Source organism: Camelus bactrianus, chromosome 32 (assembly GCF_048773025.1).
Source record: "Camelus bactrianus isolate YW-2024 breed Bactrian camel chromosome 32, ASM4877302v1, whole genome shotgun sequence".
Taxonomy (NCBI): Eukaryota; Metazoa; Chordata; class Mammalia; order Artiodactyla; family Camelidae; genus Camelus; species Camelus bactrianus.
In genome coordinates, this window is record NC_133570.1 from 20,556,471 (window position 1) to 20,575,234 (window position 18,764).

Genomic DNA, 18,764 nt, shown 5'->3' on the forward strand with positions numbered 1-18,764 from the left:
TGAGGTTCAGCATCCAAAGGACAAGTGGGAGGTGCTGCAGGGTGGGAGTGGCCCCTGGCAGAAGCCCCATCATGGCCTCTCACCTTGCATTGTTAATTAAGTACTGCTTAGACTTTCTCTTCCCCAACTCTTTATAAGCTCTTGGAAAATGGAGTAGGGTAGTTTATATATCTGTCTTTTCTCTCTGTAGTGCCTGCCAAGTTACTATAATAATACACTTGCCTGGCCCTTCATAGTTTGCAAAGGGCTTTCCTGATATATTAACTTACTTAGTCTTCACAGTGGCTCTCTGTACTGGATGCTGTTAGTCACATTTTGTCAGTGAGGAAAAGCTACGGAGAGAGGCTGTCCAGAAGCCACCCAGCTAGTGGCAGTAAGTGGCCGGGAATGTAGCTTCCATTATCACCATCATCTTTCATAGTAGTTCACACTTACCGACTTGCTACTGCGCTGGGCCTTTCATGTAAAGTACCTATACTCTAATACGTGTCATTTCACATTCACTTTACAGATAAGGAAACTGGGTCAGAGAAGTGCAGTAACTTGCCCAAGATGACATAACTAGTAAGTGGCAGGGTCAGGATTCAGATGAAGAGGCAGCTCCACCCTGCCTCTCTGGAGGAAGGATGTGGGCGGCGTGGGCGGTGCGAGGCCCTGGCGACAAGAATGGAGAGTCTGTTAACAAGGAGGAAAGGGGTGGGATGGGCCCAGTGGGTGCCGGGATCAGACGTGAGGAGGAGCGTGTCTGTGCAAATGTGGCCCGAGACCAGCCCAACTTGACCCAGGGTGACCGGTGGAGAGAGGAGCTGGGGCTAACGTGCACGTCTTGCACAGTGCTAATAGAGTTTTGTTCCCTCCCCGATATTTTATTTTGAAAAATTTTCAAATACATAGAAAAGTTGAAAGAATAGTTCAGAGAACACCATGTATCCTTCAGCTAGATTCATCATTGGTTAACTTTAAGCCACTTTATCTATACACAGACACACACACTGTGTTTTATTCATTTATTTTTTACTGAACTGTTTAAGTTGCAGGTATCTTGACTTTCCCCTTAATTATTTAATATTTTTTTCTACAAATTCTTCTATATAACCAAAGTATTGTTATCACACCTAAGAAAATTAACAGTAATTTCACAGCATAATCTAATGTATAGTTCAAATTCAGATTTCCTTAGATATTCCCAAAATGTTACTCATGGCTACTTTCTTTTTCAATCCAGAATCGAGTCCAAGGTGTAGGTATCGCATTTGGTTTCTGTGTCTCTAGGCTTTTTTAATCCCTGTGCCTTAACCCCATGACATCCCATAACATTAGCTCTTCGGAAGAGTCAAGACCAGTTGTCTTATACAGTGACCCACCCCCTTCTGGATTTGCCTGATTGTTTCTTTATGCTTAACATACTTTTCTCAAGAATGCTGCATCGGTAATGCTGTGGGTAGTGGGCGGGTTTTGTAGAGTGGAGGTGACTAAGCTTCTTTGGTTCATCGCGATATCTGTCTAGACCAGAAGTTCTTAACTGGGGCCATGAGTAGGCTTCAATCCTTGACACACAGGTGGCCCATAACCTAAATTGTATGCACATCTTCCTTGTATGTGCATTTTTCTGGGAGAGGCTTCTTGGCTGTTAATTAGATTCTTAAAGGGCTTCAAGACTCAGAAAGGTTGAGGAACGCTGGTCTGCGGCTGAGACAGGTGGGACAGAGCTGATTTCTAGGGTCCTATTCCCTCCTCCAACTGGCCTTCTTTAGGAAGATAGCAGCAAACTATGCCTTTCCCCTATCCTGGCTTTGGCTCAGAGAGAGGTGTCTCCACTGTATCGTTAGGCCTGGGAACCAGGGGCAGCCTGTGTAGCCTGGTTCCAAGGATCCAGGAGGGTTTCTGTTCCTGTCTTCCTTTCAGGTGTTCAGAATGCCAGGATTCCCTCACCAACTGGTACTACGAGAAGGATGGCAAGCTTTACTGCCACAAGGACTACTGGGGGAAGTTTGGGGAGTTCTGCCACGGGTGCTCTCTGCTGATGACAGGGCCCGTCATGGTGAGTGAGCACCCCCCCCCCCGCCCTCCCGGTCACCAGAGCCCACTGCCAGTGCCTCCTGTTTCCCACGGCCATTCACCTCTGGTCCTCCCATTAGCTGAGGTCACTCCCTTTATTTATTCAATCACTTAACAGATGTTTCCTTAGCACCTAGTGAGTGCCAGGTAAGCCCCTTCCCTCAAAGACTTGACAGTTCAGTGTTGGGGTAGATGAGTAAGCAGGCAGGGAGGGAGGAGCCGCAGTACAATGGGACAAGGGCCTTAAAGGGGGTGTTCCAGGTCAATGAGAGGAGACTACACCTAAGATGTGTCCCATGAATCAGAAAAGGAGACCCTGGAATGGGCTGGCCAAGGGAGGAGGTTCCTCCTCCCCTTCCTGCTCCTAAGGGCTCTAAATCTAGTCACAGACCTGCCAGCCCTGTGTTGGAGGAACTGGGAGCGTTTCTAGTCGGGGCGGTTACTTCCCTGTTTCCGTGGCTGAGACCAAAAGAGCTTTTTGCAGTCTCCGCAATGACAGGGAGGCAGCAATCTAACACTTTCTCTGGAAGACATAGGGCAGGGAGTGCAAAGGTAGATTACGACTAGGGTCTGTAGACCCTTGATGGGAGGACCCTCACCCACCCACCCCTGCCTTCGCTCCAGCAACAGTGACAACTCACTTCCTCCATCTGTCCACCCTTCTCCCCACCTGCTCACAGGTGGCCGGGGAGTTCAAGTACCACCCAGAGTGCTTCGCTTGTATGAGCTGCAAGGTGATCATTGAAGATGGGGATGCATACGCCCTGGTGCAACACGCCAGCCTCTATTGGTAAGATCGGCCCTTCGTCCACCCTTCCCTGCAAGAGTGACTGAGAGAAGGGGGCAAATGGCAGTGTGCGATGGGCAGAAAGACTGCCGGGGGGTCAGCACTCTTCACTGGCTCTGAAAGCTGCAAGCAAGACGATTAAAGTCTCTGCCCTGTGTCCTACTGTGAGAATAAGGCCACTGCTCCGTATCCTCCCAGAGGGGCAGAATGACTGGGAGGGGGCTCTTGGAGACAGATCCCAGGACATACAGGCAGTGGCCCAGTTCTCCTCGTGAGGCAGAGGCAGGGTGAGGAGAACCCAGGCCCTCTCACCCCGGGTCCCAGTCCGCTCCAGAGAGCCCAGGCAGCTTTCTGAGCGGCCTGCTGGAATCTCAGCAAGGACGGTGATTGCGGGGCTATGGATATTATTGCTTGAAGCCATGGGGTTGCTTGGGGCTTCAAGGCGGGGCTTCAGGATCTCAGCCCCCTTTTTGCTCCTCCCCGCAGCGGGAAATGCCACAATGAGGTGGTGCTGGCCCCCATGTTTGAGAGGCTATCCACGGAGTCTGTCCAGGACCAGCTGCCCTACTCCGTCACACACATCTCCATGCCGGCCACCACGGAGGGCAGGCGGGGCTTCTCCGTGTCTGTGGAGAGTGCCTGCTCCAACTATGCTACCACCGTGCAAGTAAAAGAGTGAGTGTCCTGAGACCCCCGAGGCGGGGCTCCCTGAGGGGCTCAGAACTCCAGAGTCTCAGCAGAGCTCCCTGCTTCCCCACCTCGGCTCTTCCTCCTGGGCTCACTGTGCCATCACCGCACCCAGGCCTTGACACTTACTGTTCTCCCTGCCTGGGCTGCCTCCCACCAGATGCTTAACGGCAAAATCACTCACCTTTCTCTTGCCAAGTTCTAGATCACATTTGCTCTTTGAAATTGTCTGGCTTGATTATGCGTATTAGTTTGTTTATCATCTGTCCTCCCCACGAATTCCTTCCAGAACTTGGTCTTGTTCAATACTTGTTCAGGGCCTGAAACAGTGCCCAGAATACAGTGGTGTGCGTAGATTATTGTTTCGTTGGTTGAGTGAATGAATGGAGGAAGGAGGAGAAAGAGACTAAGATTCCATCCTAGGTCCAGTTCAGTCACCTGATGGGAAAGGAGTCTGTCCATCTCATACCAGTCACAAGGCGCATATGGCTGCCGACCCTGCAGACGGCGGTCGTGCACTTGCTCCATGCAGGCACTGGGTGTTTGCAGTAGAGGTGGGAGGTGCTAGGGTCGGGGAGGTCCAGAGGAGGGAGGTCTGTGCTAAAGCCTCGTCAGGTGAAGAGGGGAGGGAATCATGTTCAAGGCAGAGGTGGGAGTCTGTGGCTATGTCTGGTGTAGACTGGGCGGTTGAGAGTAGCCAGAGTGGAGACTGTTAAGTGACAGGTTGCCTGGATTATGAAGACTGTTGGCAGGTTTGTTGAGGGATTTAAACAAGGTGATGCAACCAGATCAGCATTTTTGAAGGATCACTGGTGTGGAAGTGGGGCGGGAGAGGAGCAGGCCTAGAGTGTAAAGACCAGTTAAGAGGCTGTTGCAAGGTGCCAGCAAGAGATGTTGGTGACTCTGGTGATGGATGATTCTTCAAGGTGATGAGCATTGGCAGGCAGTGAGGGAACTCCAGATGGGGAGGGTGATGTCCAAGTTCCTGGCTTAGGCCACTGGGTGAGTGTGGATGCCCTATGAAAGGTGTGACCTTTCCCTGTGAGTGGCCTGGGCCTTGGAGGTCAGGAGGGGCCTGGGGCCTGGTAAGCCCTCCCTGCACAAGTGAAATTGCTCAGGCACTTTTTTAAGATGCCTTCACCCTGCCTCAACTCTTGTCTGGCTCAGGGTCAACCGGATGCACATCAGTCCCAACAACCGCAATGCCATTCACCCCGGGGACCGCATCTTGGAGATCAACGGGATCCCCGTCCGCACACTCCGAGTGGAGGAGGTATGTGTGGGTGGGACAGGGAGCAGACCCTCTGGGAGATCAGGCCATGGCCCTGACCTTTCCCCAGCTTAGGTCTGTCTTGGTCTTGCCACTGAGCCTGTGACCACTGGTGACTTCCTGTATCAGCCTGGCACGTCCCCCATGTGGTGACTGGCAGCTGGAGGCCATACCGTTTGGGTCGTCTGGGCTGAGGGTGGGTGACCTGCAATGGGCCACCCTGTGCGACCAGCCTGACACTGCTCTTGGCCACAGGTGGAAGATGCAATTAACCAGACCAGCCAGACACTTCAGCTCTTGATTGAACATGACCCCGTCTCCCAGCGCCTGGACCAGCTGCGGCTGGATGCACGGCTCTCCCCACACATGCAGGATGCTGGGCACTCCCACTCCCTCAGCACCCTGGACACCAAGGAGAATCTGGAAGGGACGCTGAGGAGACGCTCTCTGAGGTGCCACCTCCCACCCCAGCCCTGCTCTGTTGCCCACAGATGAGGTGGAGCTGCCTTTCGGAGGCCAGCAGAGCTAGGAGGGAATCCAGCTGGCTAGGGACGGACTTCGAGAATTGTGCTGACCCAGCTTCCCCCAACCCCCGGGATCACAGTTCATAGCCAGGGCCTGTGTGCGATCTGACCCAGCGGTCTGCCAGGTTTCCCTAGAAACCGGAGGGTGAGGCTCTCACTGAACTCAGCCGGACGGAAGGCAGCAACGCTGGACCCCACAGGACAGCATGACCTGTGAGGGAAGCACGGGGCTCAGGCTGGAGAAGGGGCACAGTTAGGATTAGTATATAAATGAGGGTGTGGAAAACTACAAAGTAGGGGGTGAATGCAAATTGTTTTAGGTTTAAGGGACTAGCCCCCAAAACCCAGAGTTGTCCAAGTCCAGTGGGGGCCATCGCCTGGGTGCAGGTGCCAGGCAGGGAGCCTGAAGAACAAGAGGCCCCCAGGGCTCTGGAGGCAGACATCTCGCACCCAGACCGCGCCTTCCAGCCGAGACTCTCCCTGCACAGGCCCCTTCACCTCTGCAAGCCTGTTTCTGCATCTGTGAAGTGGAGCCACGGGGTAAAAGTGGCTGTCTCCCCAGTTACGTGAGGGTTCAGTGTGGAAAAGGATGCAGAGCAGCGCAGGCTGGCCCAGGGTCAGTGCCCAGTAACATGAGGTGTCTGAGGTTTCCCTGGGAATCAGTTTCTTTATCCACCCTCTCGACTGAACAGGCTGCATATCACTCGGGCTCTCTTGGCTGGGATCTGCTGGAAACGGCCCTCCCCACAGGTTGCTCCTGTCACCCCTGGGCTGCCGGCTTGGCCTCAGCATGAGTGAGCTGCTGGAGGCTGGGCGCCAGGGGATAAAGAAGGCCTTGAAGAGGGAAGATGGGGGTGGGTGGCCAGAGAGCTGCTCAGACGTCTGGAGGGCCATCGTGCAGGAGAGCAGGCAGCTCACCTCATGTGCTCCGGTGGGCACGGTTGGCCCAGAGAGAAGTTTGTAGGGCTGCAGTTAACCTGCAGACCTGTGGATTCAACCTTCTTGTCCTTTCTTCAGGAAGCCAAAGTGACAGTCACCAGCCATTACTATTACTGGCTGCTTTTAGAATGTCATAAACCGGGGCATGGGGGGTATAGCTCAGTGGTAGAGCACATGCTTGGTGTGCACGAGGTCATGGGTTCAATCCCCAGTACCTCCGTTAATGGGAAAAAAGAAAAAAGAAAGATAATGTCATACACATACTGCCTTTATTGCTATAAAAATCATTCACACTTGTTATTTTAAAATTCGAGAAATGCAGACAGGTACTACAAAAGACCAGCAGAATACCCGAAGTCCCATCTGTGTTTGGATGGTGCTAGGCTGTCGCTCTAAACTGGTCGGGGCCTGGAATCAGGTGGACCTGGAAGGTGGTGGGTTTCCATCGATAGTGCTGTCAGCTTGTAGAGTCTAGTCCTTTGTTCGGTTGAGAAGGACTCAGAGTTCCGGCTCAGAGTGTGACTCACCATGCTTAGACCACAGCGCCTGCAGCCCCAGACTGCACACCTGTCTGATGTTGGACTCCCCTCCCCATCACAGCACCTGAACTACAGACATAGGGATGGACAGTTCCTGCCCCAGGCTCTCCTGGCAGGTCTCTGAGGGCTGCCCTGTGCTTACCCCCGTCTTTCCTTCTCCTCAGGCGCAGCAACAGCATCTCCAAATCCCCTGGCCCCAGCTCCCCAAAGGAGCCCCTCCTGCTCAGCCGCGACATCAGCCGCTCGGAGTCTCTCCGCTGCTCCAGCAGCTACTCACAGCAAATCTTCCGGCCTTGTGACCTGATCCACGGGGAGGTCCTGGGGAAGGGCTTCTTTGGGCAGGCCATCAAGGTGAGCACAGGCCGCCGCTCTGCCCCTCTGCCTCCCAGCCTATTCACCTTCTTTTGGGGACTTCTTATCACCTGACGCCCTGTGGGACACCAGGCCTCCCTGCCAGCTGGAGGTGATGGTGGGAGGGCCGCACCCTTGCCCTCCTAGACCTCCTAAGGGCTGCATTGCTGCTGAAGTGAGCTTGGACTGGGAGCCCCGGGTGGGGACAGGCTTGCCCTCCCACCTCCAGTCAGTGGGTGTTTTTAGGTGCCCTGAGGCCTTGGTGCTGGGAGTGGCTCCTGCCTCCCTGCTGAAGTCTTGGGGACTAACCTCTTTCTCTTTCTCTCCTCCTCCTCCTCTGCTGAGAGCTGGGAGGGGGGGTCAGGTAAGCTGTGTGTCTCAGCCTTCGGGGCAGTGGGGCTGGAACGCTCACACCCGACCCACCCAGCTCCCTGGTGCATGTCTGTGGCACTGACCCTCCTGCCCCCAGACTTCTTTTACCCCAAGGGACTCGCTCCTGTGTCAGGTGACCAGAGCCCCTGCTTGGCTTGGCAGCGTCCCCTCCTGTCTCCTCCCACACTTCCCTCTTCTGGAATCTCACCTCTCCTCTGTGCATGCCCAGTGCTCCAGGGAAGAGGGTGTGCTCCCCTCTGAGTCCCCTGTGGCCGTGCTGTGTACTTCACACATGGACTGTCAGTCTGATCTGGCCAGTTACTTCAGTGTGTCCTCCAGGGCGTGTGATGGCCAGTTGCATAGATTTTCACACAGTTGCCCAGAACTGCCTCCGGTCTCTAACGGTCGCCATCCTTTTAGGTGACACACAAAGCCACAGGCAAAGTGATGGTTATGAAGGAGTTAATTCGGTGTGATGAGGAAACACAGAAGACTTTTCTGACTGAGGTAAGAGGAGGAGGGTAAGGAGTCTGATGTCACTGTTAGGGGAGGAGAGATCTTATATACTAAATAACAGTTTCAAGAGGAAATTTAGTTTGGAGCCATGTTCTTAAGGCTGAGCAGAAGCATCCCTAGAGGAATGTCTCTGCCCTCTGTAAATGACACCATAATTATTTGTGCAAAGAACACTTAGTGAAGACAGCACAAGCTGGGTGCAATGAGGTGGGGTCGGAGGAGCTCACCGAGTAGCGGGTGATGGACGTGGAAACAGGCCAGTTTAGCACAGCCTGACGCTGTGATACCGCCGGGACACCCTGCTGAGGGAGCTGCAGTGGAGCCCCCAGAACTGACCCCCTTGAGCGTCAACATGGTTTTCACCGCCTCTCCAGGTGCTCCGTTGGGTGCTGCCCTTCAGGCCTTCATTCCACTCGTGGGCCCTCCCACTCTAATACCCCACCATGCAGTTCCTAGACAGGCAGGATCCCAAGCGTGCAGCCTGGGAGGCGTCCCCATCCACGTGGAGGTGTTCTTCCCCTTCACGTAAGCTAGGAGGTGGGAGGGGTGGGTGACATTTGTCAAGCTGACTACCTGGAGGGAAGGGGTGAGGAGCCAGCCTAGTGGGGAGAAGCCGCCCAGCCTCCTTGGCTCCCCCACCCCCCCAGGTGAAGGTGATGCGCAGCCTGGACCACCCCAACGTACTCAAGTTCATCGGCGTGCTGTACAAGGACAAGAAGCTGAACCTGCTGACAGAGTACATCGAGGGGGGCACGCTGAAAGACTTCCTGCGCAGTGTGGTGAGCATGGCACCCCGGAGTCCCCACAGCCGTGGGTTGTTGGTGGGACACCTGTGTCACCACTACTCTGGACCCGCAGGGCAGAGAGGCCTGCTGCTTTGCTTGCAGAGGGCTGTGCTGGGAGGGACTGGGCACAGGCAGGGAGGGGTTACTGGAAGATCATGACCCAGGGGGCCTGGACACAAGTAGGTTGGGGCCCAATAGCCTCTGATGGCACCCCCACCTCTTGCAGGACCCATTCCCCTGGCAGCAGAAGGTCAGATTTGCCAAAGGCATCGCCTCTGGAATGGTGAGTCCTGCCAACAACACTGCCGGCGGGGGCTGGGGGATCTGGAGTAGGGGATCTGGAGAGGTACAAGGATTGCAGGCAGGCACTGAAAGGCAGAGACCCCCTCATCCTGGGCAGCCTGCAGGGCTGGGTCATTCAGCAGCCATTTACTGAGCTTCTCTCTGTGCCAGTGAGATTGCCCCTGGTTGACTGTCCTCAGTTCACAACTCTGCTCTCAAAGAATTCCAAATCTTCAAGGGCAAACAGGGCACAGGAGAGGCAAGCTAGCCCAGGGTGGCCTGGCTCTGATGTCAAGGAGTGTCCGGCTGCCGAGGGCCCTTGAAGCAAGCAGACAAACCCACCACCTAGGAACTCAGAGATGGGGAAATGCACTCTGGTTGAGCCCTGAAGGATGGGTGAGAATTGGATGAAAGTTCCTCTTGGCAGAGAGGCCCAAAGTTGGGGTGATGGCAGCAGCAAAGAGCTGGGAGGAGAGAGGAGGAAATCACCTGTTGTAGCTGGGGAAGGATGACACCGGTCACAGTGACAACTGCCAAGTGCGTTCTCCATGCCAGGCACTGAGCTGAGGGACCAGTGCTCCCCACCACAGCCCTGGTCCAGGCAAGAAGCTGAGGCTGGACGGGGAGGAACTTGGAGCTTGGGCCAGTCGCTCTGACCCCTAGCCTGAAATGTTAATCCCTGCTCTTCACATGAGGTTCTCAAAGACAGTGTTAGACTCGGGATACGTGAAGATCCCTGGGTTTTAAGCTAAGGAGTCTGGACTTTATTCAGGAAGCCAAAAGACAAATATAAAAGTTTTTAGGCAAGGAAGTTTAGGCAAGAGCTGTGTTATTTCAAAGATGACTCCAGTGTGGTCAGTAGGTTGGGGTGGCATTGGTGAATTCAGGGCAGGGAGACCTGGGTTGAGGGCTCATGAAACATTTGGGGTTTCTGAATTACAGTACGGCTGTGGAGCCCGGAGACCGGGAGGCACAGTGGGTCAGAATGGACACTGGTCAGTAGTGAGGGATTAGAGGTGGGGGGAGGAGGAGCTAGTGGGGCTTGAGGTGCCTAGAAGGATGGAGGTGTGGCTTACCAGACTTGGCTGGGTGGCAGTGATGACAGGTTTGGGAAGTGCTAGGTGTCCACTGAGGCTGATGTTGGGGGGGTGGGTTCGTGGGGTCAGCAGTGACAAGAAGGGGCTTTGAGAGGGGTTGACGTCGAGGAGGCTGGAGGTAAAGGCAGGCATCCAGCCGCTGGAGGGGCACATGGGAGAGGTGTGGGCAGCCTTTGAGGAGGGGGTGGCAGGCAGGTCAGGAAACACACCCTGGGCCTTCGAGCAGCTCCAGGAGCCCCAGGGGTGGAAGCGGTGTTACAGGGGTTGGGGAGGGGGAGTGGCTCCTTCCACATTTGCTGGGGAAGCGAAGAGAACAAAATAGGAAGCACCTCTAGGGTGGCAGGAGCCAGAGGTGCAGGCCTGGAGCCAGGACTAGCAAATGGAGACTAGTTGGGAAACATTTGAGTAGGAAGGGGGAGAGGTTAACGTGTAGACAGAGAGCGAGGACGGGGGTAGGGGGATGTCAGGAGCAGGGCCAGCCAGACCAGGAGGAGGTCACTTTTTCCTCTGCAGCAAGGATCCAGGGTGGCTGAAGCCAGAGATGGGGGTGAGGGTGAAAGGGAGGGGCAGACATAGTGCATCCCACTGGCCTGGATCTAAGTAAAGTGGGTAGAAGGGGTGGGGCCCGCTAGGGCCAGGGCCTGGTGGAGTTGGACACTTCAGGAGAGCAGCCTCTGGGTTGCGGTCCATGAACAGAGGTGGGCAGGCAATGGCAGCAGGGAGAGAGAGAAGCCTAGGTGGCCTTGGCTTTCTGTCAGCATCGGGACAAGGGCGTGACGCAGGAGGGCTCTGGAGTCCAGGGTTGGGTTCTGCATCTGGTATAGACGGCCTGGGAAGAGACGCATTCTGTGCCCCCAGCTTTGGAGTCAGCATCTGGTTGACTTACTGGCCATCGACCTCACTCCTACTTCTGTTCCAGGCCTATTTGCATTCCATGTGCATCATCCACCGAGACCTGAACTCGCACAACTGCCTCATCAAGCTGGTACGTCCCACCTGGCTTCCCTATCACTAGGGAGACTGGCTGTCGTGTCCCCTCTTGCTTTAGACCAGGGGCAGTGCCTACGGCCCCCATCCCACCCTTCCTGCTACTCTGATGCCCTCCCCTGTCTCCCAGGGGCTCCCTGACACATGCAGATGAATTCTACCTCCTCCAGTAGCAGCCTCTGAAATTCTTTGTCTAGAAGGGACTTAAGAGCCCTGTCACTTTTCCTCATTTTGCCCTGTGACAGTCCTGTAAAAGCAGCTCACTGAGGACCACATTTTACAGCTGTGTGTGGCATCATTTTACCTGAAGCCTCAGCCTGAGGCCACAGAGCTAATAAATGTACAGTGACTGGTTTGGGGCCAGCATTCCTCCTGCTAGCCGATCAGCTCTGGTTGCTAGTGTTGTTACTCTTCCTGTTGACTCGCAACGTAGCTTCCTGGGTGTCCACTCGCTGGCCCTGGCTGTGCCCTCTGGACTCACACCAAACAATCTTAATCCCTTTTCCACATGACTGCCTTGTAGCTATTTGAAGAGCTTATCTCGCCCACGCCCCCCACTGAATGCCACCACCTTGTCTTTTTCTGTCTTATCCTGGTTCCAGCCGTGGCCTTAAATCTTTCTGGGAACAAGGCAGGATGAGAAAAACTAAACAAAAGAAATCCTCTGTCCTGCCTCTGAGTTCCACTCTTTAACTAACATGGAGCCCCACCTTCCGGTCTCCCGAGGAAGCATTCGCTGAGACTCCCCTTTGCCACATGCCATTTCTCCCCCTCTCAGTGGCTTCTTTCGGAAATGTCCCCCCAAGTCCTGACCTGGCCCTTGTCCTACCAGGACAAGACTGTGGTGGTGGCAGACTTTGGGCTGTCACGGCTCATAGTTGAGGAAAGGAAAAAGCCCCCAGTGGAGAAGGCTGCCACCAAGAGACGTACCTTGCGCAAGAGTGACCGCAAGAAGCGCTACACGGTAGTGGGGAACCCCTACTGGATGGCCCCCGAGATGCTGAACGGTGAGTCCTGACATCCTGTGGGGGACATGGGGCCACATCTCACCACAGAGCCCTGGGAGCTCCCGGGAGGTCTGTGAGGCATAGGGCCAGGTACCCAGCTGAGGCCTGGATGGTTTTTGTCCCCTGCTGGACAGGACCTCACAATCTCCTCCCTCCCTAAGCTCAGGCCTGTGAGCCAGCCAGGGCCGCATCCTGGGCCTATGGTGAGGTCTGACTGTGGCTTTAGTGCCCCAAGGGCAGCTGAGAGCTCAGGCTATTTACTGCCTTTACTGCCTTTTCTGCTCTCTCCGTGCTGAGAACTGAAGTGTGCTGCCCCCTCGTGGATAAAATTCAAACCAGCCAGAGATGCTGGCTGGGATTCTTGAACCCCACATGGCTGTGGGCCTCAGATGTGGTCTGATACAACTCTTTCTGGAGTCTGCAGTCCAGAGAGGTTCAGGATTTGCCCGGGAGCATACAGCTGGCAATAGCAGAGTCCAGATGAACCCTGGTCCAGTTCTCTCTGACTGTCCCATGCAGTGTCATCCTAGGCAGTACTGTTTTATATCTCTCCAAAGCAGCCCACCCAGGCTGAGGATAGGTGACTTACAGATGGTGCCTGTCCTGGGCAGCCTTTGGGGCATCCCCACAGAACCTCTTCTAGCCCTGATTCTTGGCTGTGGCCTGGCCTGGCCCTAGACTCAGTGCAGAGCAGATAAGGGACCAAACCTAACTGTCCTGTGTTCCCCAAGGAAAGAGCTACGATGAGACAGTGGATGTCTTCTCCTTTGGGATCGTCCTCTGCGAGGTGAGCTCCGGCACAGAGACCAGGCTTGCATCAGCCGGCCCAGCAGCTTGGCTCCCCAGACCGGGGGCCCCTCCTCCTAAGGATGAGTAACTTGGCACAAAACCAGCACAAGTGGAGGGCTGTGTAGTTTATCCCAGATTTCTTGACACGTTCGAGTCCCACTGGTCCCATGAGAAGGTTTGGGTGGGGTTTTGTCAGGTGAGGAAACTAAGGCTCAGAAAGGGACAGCAGCTTGTTCTTAGTCACACAACCAACGAGGAGCAGGCGGGACTCGGAACTCCACGGGGAAGGGCAGGAGGTTGTTCATGGGGCTGTCCACCTAGCTCTTGGGCCAGATGCAGCCTTTCCCTCTGTGCCCCCTCCCCAGGCCCTGGTGGTGCCCCCACACTCAGTTCAACAAGTAGAAGTGGCCACTCCAGGAAGTGCTAGGCACTGTGGGGTACAGAGAGTCTGGGAAGGATTCAGGAACTTAGCTCAGTCTGCCTTGAAACACTCAGTTGAGCACATATGTTCAGAGGTCTCTGTAACTCCCACAAAGTGGACAATGGTAGAGGAGAGACAAGGGGCGGTTGGAAAAGGTTTTTAAAATGTTGTTTTCTCTGACAGAGATCATTGGAGCATCTGCTGCGTACAGAGCACTAGGCTGGCACCAAAGGGTTTCAGACATGAATCAGACCCAGCAGCGTGCTTCACAGGGCCTGAACTCTGGCAGGGAGCTCAGACAGAGGGGGCATCACAGGGCAGGGTCGGGGGTGGGGGAGCTTCCCCTTCACAGGCCAGTTTAGAACCTTGTGCTTCTGCTGCAGTAAGCAGATTCTCAGGGGACAAGTCTGGATTAGCAAGATTTGGAGAGGTAGGGGTGGGGAGCAGCACTCTAACCTCGGTTTTTACCTCCCTCTTCTGACCATCCTTCCCTCCTATCCACACCACCAGCATCCCTCTACCCGGCCATGTGGCTGCACTGTCAGTAGTCCATTCCTAACCACCGTCTTCTCACCTGCAGATCATCGGGCAGGTGTATGCAGATCCCGATTGCCTGCCGCGCACACTGGACTTCGGCCTCAACGTGAAGCTTTTCTGGGAGAAGTTTGTCCCCACAGACTGCCCTCCAGCCTTCTTCCCGCTGGCCGCCATCTGCTGCAAACTGGAGCCCGAGAGCAGGTTGGTGTCTGCTCCTTTCCGCAAACTCCCACAGTCCCGGGATGCTTGCCCAGCCTTTAGCCGTCCCCAAGCCCTTCCCAGGTGCAGGGGTGGGAAAGCCTTGAACACAAGGATGTGGCTGTTGACCTCCGAAGCCACCTGACGACTCTGACATGCCAGCTGTGGGAGGGAGACGAGGGCATTGTAACAGTGACCTGGATGTAGCCCAGAGACTGCTGTTAAAAGAAATTTTAACAGAAGGAAGTTCACCCGGACCTCTCCTATGCTTACAGAATAAGTATCTTCATGTTTCCAATATTCCCACGTCCCATGTCCAAACACACATTTTTTATATAGTTATAATATCAAATAGAAAAAAGTTTTCTGTTTCACCCTGCATTTTGTTACTACCCAGCCGTTCTGTTTATCATTTCTGTTGACGTCATGAAATGCAATCAGGAGACTGTATGAACGTGTAATATACACAGTGTAGATGTTTAGGTTTTCCTGGTTTCTGCTTAGAGTAGGTATTACTACAGTGAGCATCTTAATGCGTTTAGCTAATTTTCTCCTTCAAAGAAATCTTTTTAAAATACCTTTATTATTCTCAGATTATAGCTTTCCTCATTACTCAAGTCACTCTGGGTCTTTTAAAGTTGTGCTTTAGAAAACTAGAATCTTTGCACTTCTGCTATCAAAAATTGGGTTTCTTTTAAAAAACAAAGTCATACCTTAACAAATTTAAAAGAATAGAAATCACTTTAAAAAAGCATGTTTTCAGACTGAATGGAATTAAACTAAAAATTCATAACAAAAATATATCTAAATAATCCCCAAATATTAGGAAAGTAAGCAACACACTTTTCAAAGGACCCATGGGCCAAAGAAGAAGTATCAAGAGAAAATAAAAATATTTGAATTAAATGACAACAAGGATACAATTTATCAAAATTAGTGGGAGGTAGCAAAGGCAGTGCTGAGATGAAGTTTGTAACATTAAATGTATATATTACAGAAGTAGAAGGACAAATGTCCAAATAAGCCGATAAGCACTTGCATAACATGCCTGCTAGGCTGGGCGAGGAGGGCCTGGACTGGACAGGACCGGACTGCCTCTGAGCTCTGACTTAGTAGCTTATCACTGGAAAAGACTGAAAGAGACAGGCTGTCTCAGCTAAACTGTTCACAGCAGTGTGTTGGTTTTTTGTTGTTGTTTCCAAAGTAAAGTACATCTTTCCTTTCAGAATTTCTCCTATAAGAAATGGTATATGCATAAACTGTAATATTTTTAAAGAATTGTTATATCACAGTCATGTCTTCTGGTTACATTACTGAGCGCATAACATGCAATTTCAACACCTTTAAAGGTAGCTGGGTTGATGTTAATTAAAAATTGTTATCAAGTAAAAAAAAATAAAATAAATAAAAAACAAATTCAAACATTACCAAAATACATGTAGCACAGGAAGTGTACGTTTTCTGTCATCTCCTAACCAGCATGCTCCTCAACGCTCCTCACTCCCCAGCTCCGTCCTCCCAAGATAACCAGTTGGCACATAATCTTTATTTTTAATTGATTTCCTAAGGCCTACTTTACTGGGATTTGCTGGTGAGAGGCTCAGTATCTTGTTCCTTCATGGGCCAAAGGACTGAAATCCTTCAGTGACACCAGAGTAAGACCATGAGGGGGAAATTTGAAGCTCCACAATATTCTCAGTCATTCTAAATATATCTCTCTTTAATTCATTCAAACAACATTTGCTGAGTGCTTGCTAGTGCCAGACACCATGCGAATAAAACCAAGGTGCCTGCGGGGACCTGCTTTCCAATGAGGGGAAGTGATAAACAGTCCACACAACAAACTGTTGAATGTGAAGTGACAGGTGCTCTGGAAAAAGGAGTCAAGCCGAGAAGAGAGGATTGTTTAGGGTACAGGTGGTCATGTTAAATACGATGATTGAGGGGAAGATGTAGCTCAGTGGAAGAGCACTTGCTTAGCATGCATAAGGTCCTGGATTCAATCCCCAGTACCTCCATTTAAAAAAAAAGAAAAAAATAGGTTAAATAAATAAATAAATACGATGATCAGAGTGGGCCTTGCCAAGAAGGGGACAAGGTGTTTAAGCAAAAACAAGGAGGAGGTGGAAGAGTGAGCCCGAGATGTCTGGGGTTCCAGGGCAGCTGAGCTGTTCCCACGGCACCAGGGGCCAGGCATTGGCTTTCTCCTTGGGAAGAGCTACCGAGTCTGTGAAATGCCCCTTCCTGGGCAGATCTGTTGATGCGGAAACAGTCTGAGAGCTGGAAAGCATCTTTAAAAGGGCACTTAGTCCAGTCCCACCTGTGATGATTGCATTTTCTTCAACATCCGAGGGGGTTTTTTCCTCCTGGACTTCCACTTTTTGAGCTGCCCCTCCTCGAGCCAGGCCAGTGTTATTCTCTCTTACTTTCACAGTTATATTGTCGCTGTTTCCCACAGAGGTGCAACGTGGTTAAGGGGCTTGCCCAAGGTTGTACACCTAGGAAGTGGCTGAGCCGCAGGCCTGGGTCCCTTCCGTGCCTCCCCAAGGCCCTGCCCATATCTCATCTGTCTCCAACTCCTTTTCTTTCTAGACCGGCATTCTCAAAACTGGAGGACTCCTTTGAGGCCCTCTCCCTGTACCTGGGGGAGCTGGGCATCCCGCTGCCTGCAGAGCTGGAGGAGCTGGACCACACTGTGAGCGTGCAATATGGCCTGACCCGGGACTCGCCCCCCTAGCCCTGGCCCAGCCCCCTGCGGGGGGGCGTTCCACAGCTAGCACTGCCCCCTCTGTGCCCCACCCCTGCTGTGGGCAGGGCCGTCCGGGCTTCCTGTGGATTGGCAGCTTGTTTAGAAGCAGAACAAGCCATCCCTTCTACCTCCCCAGGAGGCGAGCGGGGGCAGCACCAGGGCAGCGCATCTCCCAGGTTCTGGGACCTGGTTACTGTCTGTAAATCCAGCACTCGCCTAAAAGCTGTGAAGAAGAAAAAAAAGACAAAAACAAAAAGCCTGGTCCCTGTGCCAGGAGGAATCTGTTACTGGTGACCACTCGGGAACTCCCTGGCGGTGGGATTCCGGGAGGCTCTTGTGCTTACACTAATCAGCGGGACCTGGACCTGCTGGGCAGGATCCCAGGTGAACCTGCCTGTGGGCTCTGAAGCCCCTGATCCAGCGGGTGCAGGAGGACTTCATGTGCAAGCATGGAGGAGCGAAAGCAGCAATCCAGCGATGAAAGATGACAGTGGTGCTACTGCCTTGCACTCCACGTCCCGCCCTCCCCGGGACAAGGGTTGAGGGAGTAGGTTTTGAAGAGTCCCTTAGTCTGTCTTTGGTGGATCTGACCAGGAGTCGGGGGAAGGGCTGGTTTCTGTTCACTTCCTGAGCCCAGGGGCCACATCAACTCAAGGGGGAGCTCCCGCCTGTGTTCTCAAACTGTGCTGCTGGAGACTGAGATCTTCTGGGGAGCATCCTTTCTGCCTGCAACAAGGAGTCAGCCGCAAGTGCAGGAAGAGGCTGAGGTTGGAAGGAAGGCGGCCCTGCCCTCTAGAAAGCCCTGTATCCTAGGATCCTGGCTGCTGTTGCTCATTCCCTGGTGGGCACCTCAGTCAGAAGCCCCGGACATTTTGCTCAGTGCGTTCTGGAGGACGGTGTGGCTCATCGCAGGCCCAGCCTATGGGGGAGGGGGTGGGAATCACAGCAGTCTCCTGGCCCTACCCTTGTGACAGCCACTGCTCACCCCTCACTGTGCCTAGTGCAGGCAGCAACTTGGGTGGGGAGAGGTGGTGGCAGAATCCCAGAGTGGAGGTGCTGGGGAAGGCCGCTCCCCCGGCTGGGCTCTCCGGCTTCTACCTTCCGTGTTGGCTGGCCCAGCTCACAAGCTCCTGGCCCCAGCCTCCTGAGCCACAGCACGTCCTCTCTGGGTGCTGGGGACACCCTCCACCCGGCTCCCAGAGCTAGGGGGTCTTCAACACAAGTAGATTTGCCTCCACCTAAATGTGACCTTGCAGCCTATTTAACAAATTAGCAGTGGGTTTGGGATATTACTGCAGTATGTGGTGGTTGTATCGGGGGTGGGGGGAGGAGGCGGGGGGAGTGATCCAGGAGGATGGTTGCTGTTAAAACTATCTTGTTGTATCTGTGGGGTGATATGTGAAATACTGTACATAGACCTGGTGAGTTGTGCGGTTAGATGTCATCTCTGGCCAGAGTTTCCTTGCTGTGTAGACCATACTTAGGTGTGGAGTGTGCAGGTTTGCTGGAGGCTCGAGCCCTGGGCTCCCAACGACAGCAAGTTGGTATCAGGGGGCTGGTTGTGCCTCAGCGGTCCCCAGCAAGCATGGGGGTGGTGGGCCCAAGCTGGGCCATTGAGCAGACCAAATAAATTAAGCAGTTAACGTAACTGATGATACTGAGAGTGAAAAAGTGACTTGCGGCTTGGCTCAGGGAGATGTGTGTGGAGGGTGTGCTTCTTGCTTCTGCACAGGGGACCTGTTGTGGAGGGGCAGGGTGATGTTATCTGGCTAGTGGGATCTTGGACACAGTATGTATCCATGTACCCAAAGGTGATTTCTCCCAAAGCTAGAGTCCAACTTAAGGACAGGATCTGGTTCCTGGAAAAAA

General features: G+C 53.4%; 1 protein-coding gene and 1 non-coding gene across 4 annotated transcripts in view; both read left to right on the forward strand.

Annotated features, from left to right (window-relative positions):
- Positions 1–18,547, forward strand: part of LIMK2 (LIM domain kinase 2) — a 52,105-nt gene extending 33,558 nt beyond the window's left edge. For all 3 annotated transcript variants that reach the window (XM_010951356.3, XM_045513968.2, XM_010951355.3), the window contains 14 exons: positions 1,906–2,041; positions 2,739–2,848; positions 3,332–3,520; positions 4,700–4,805; positions 5,058–5,254; positions 6,969–7,155; positions 7,948–8,034; positions 8,691–8,822; positions 9,055–9,111; positions 11,127–11,192; positions 12,027–12,201; positions 12,933–12,988; positions 13,992–14,149; positions 16,739–18,547. In XM_010951356.3, coding sequence (XP_010949658.2) covers positions 1,906–2,041; positions 2,739–2,848; positions 3,332–3,520; positions 4,700–4,805; positions 5,058–5,254; positions 6,969–7,155; positions 7,948–8,034; positions 8,691–8,822; positions 9,055–9,111; positions 11,127–11,192; positions 12,027–12,201; positions 12,933–12,988; positions 13,992–14,149; positions 16,739–16,883 — 1,801 coding nt within the window. In that variant the 3' untranslated portion in view covers positions 16,884–18,547. The remainder of the gene's footprint in view (positions 1–1,905; positions 2,042–2,738; positions 2,849–3,331; positions 3,521–4,699; positions 4,806–5,057; positions 5,255–6,968; positions 7,156–7,947; positions 8,035–8,690; positions 8,823–9,054; positions 9,112–11,126; positions 11,193–12,026; positions 12,202–12,932; positions 12,989–13,991; positions 14,150–16,738) is intronic.
- On the forward strand, positions 6,414–6,485 carry TRNAT-GGU (transfer RNA threonine (anticodon GGU)). Its single transcript has one exon. It is a non-coding gene; the product is annotated as a tRNA-Thr (tRNA).
- Positions 18,548–18,764: the final 217 nt, after the last annotated feature.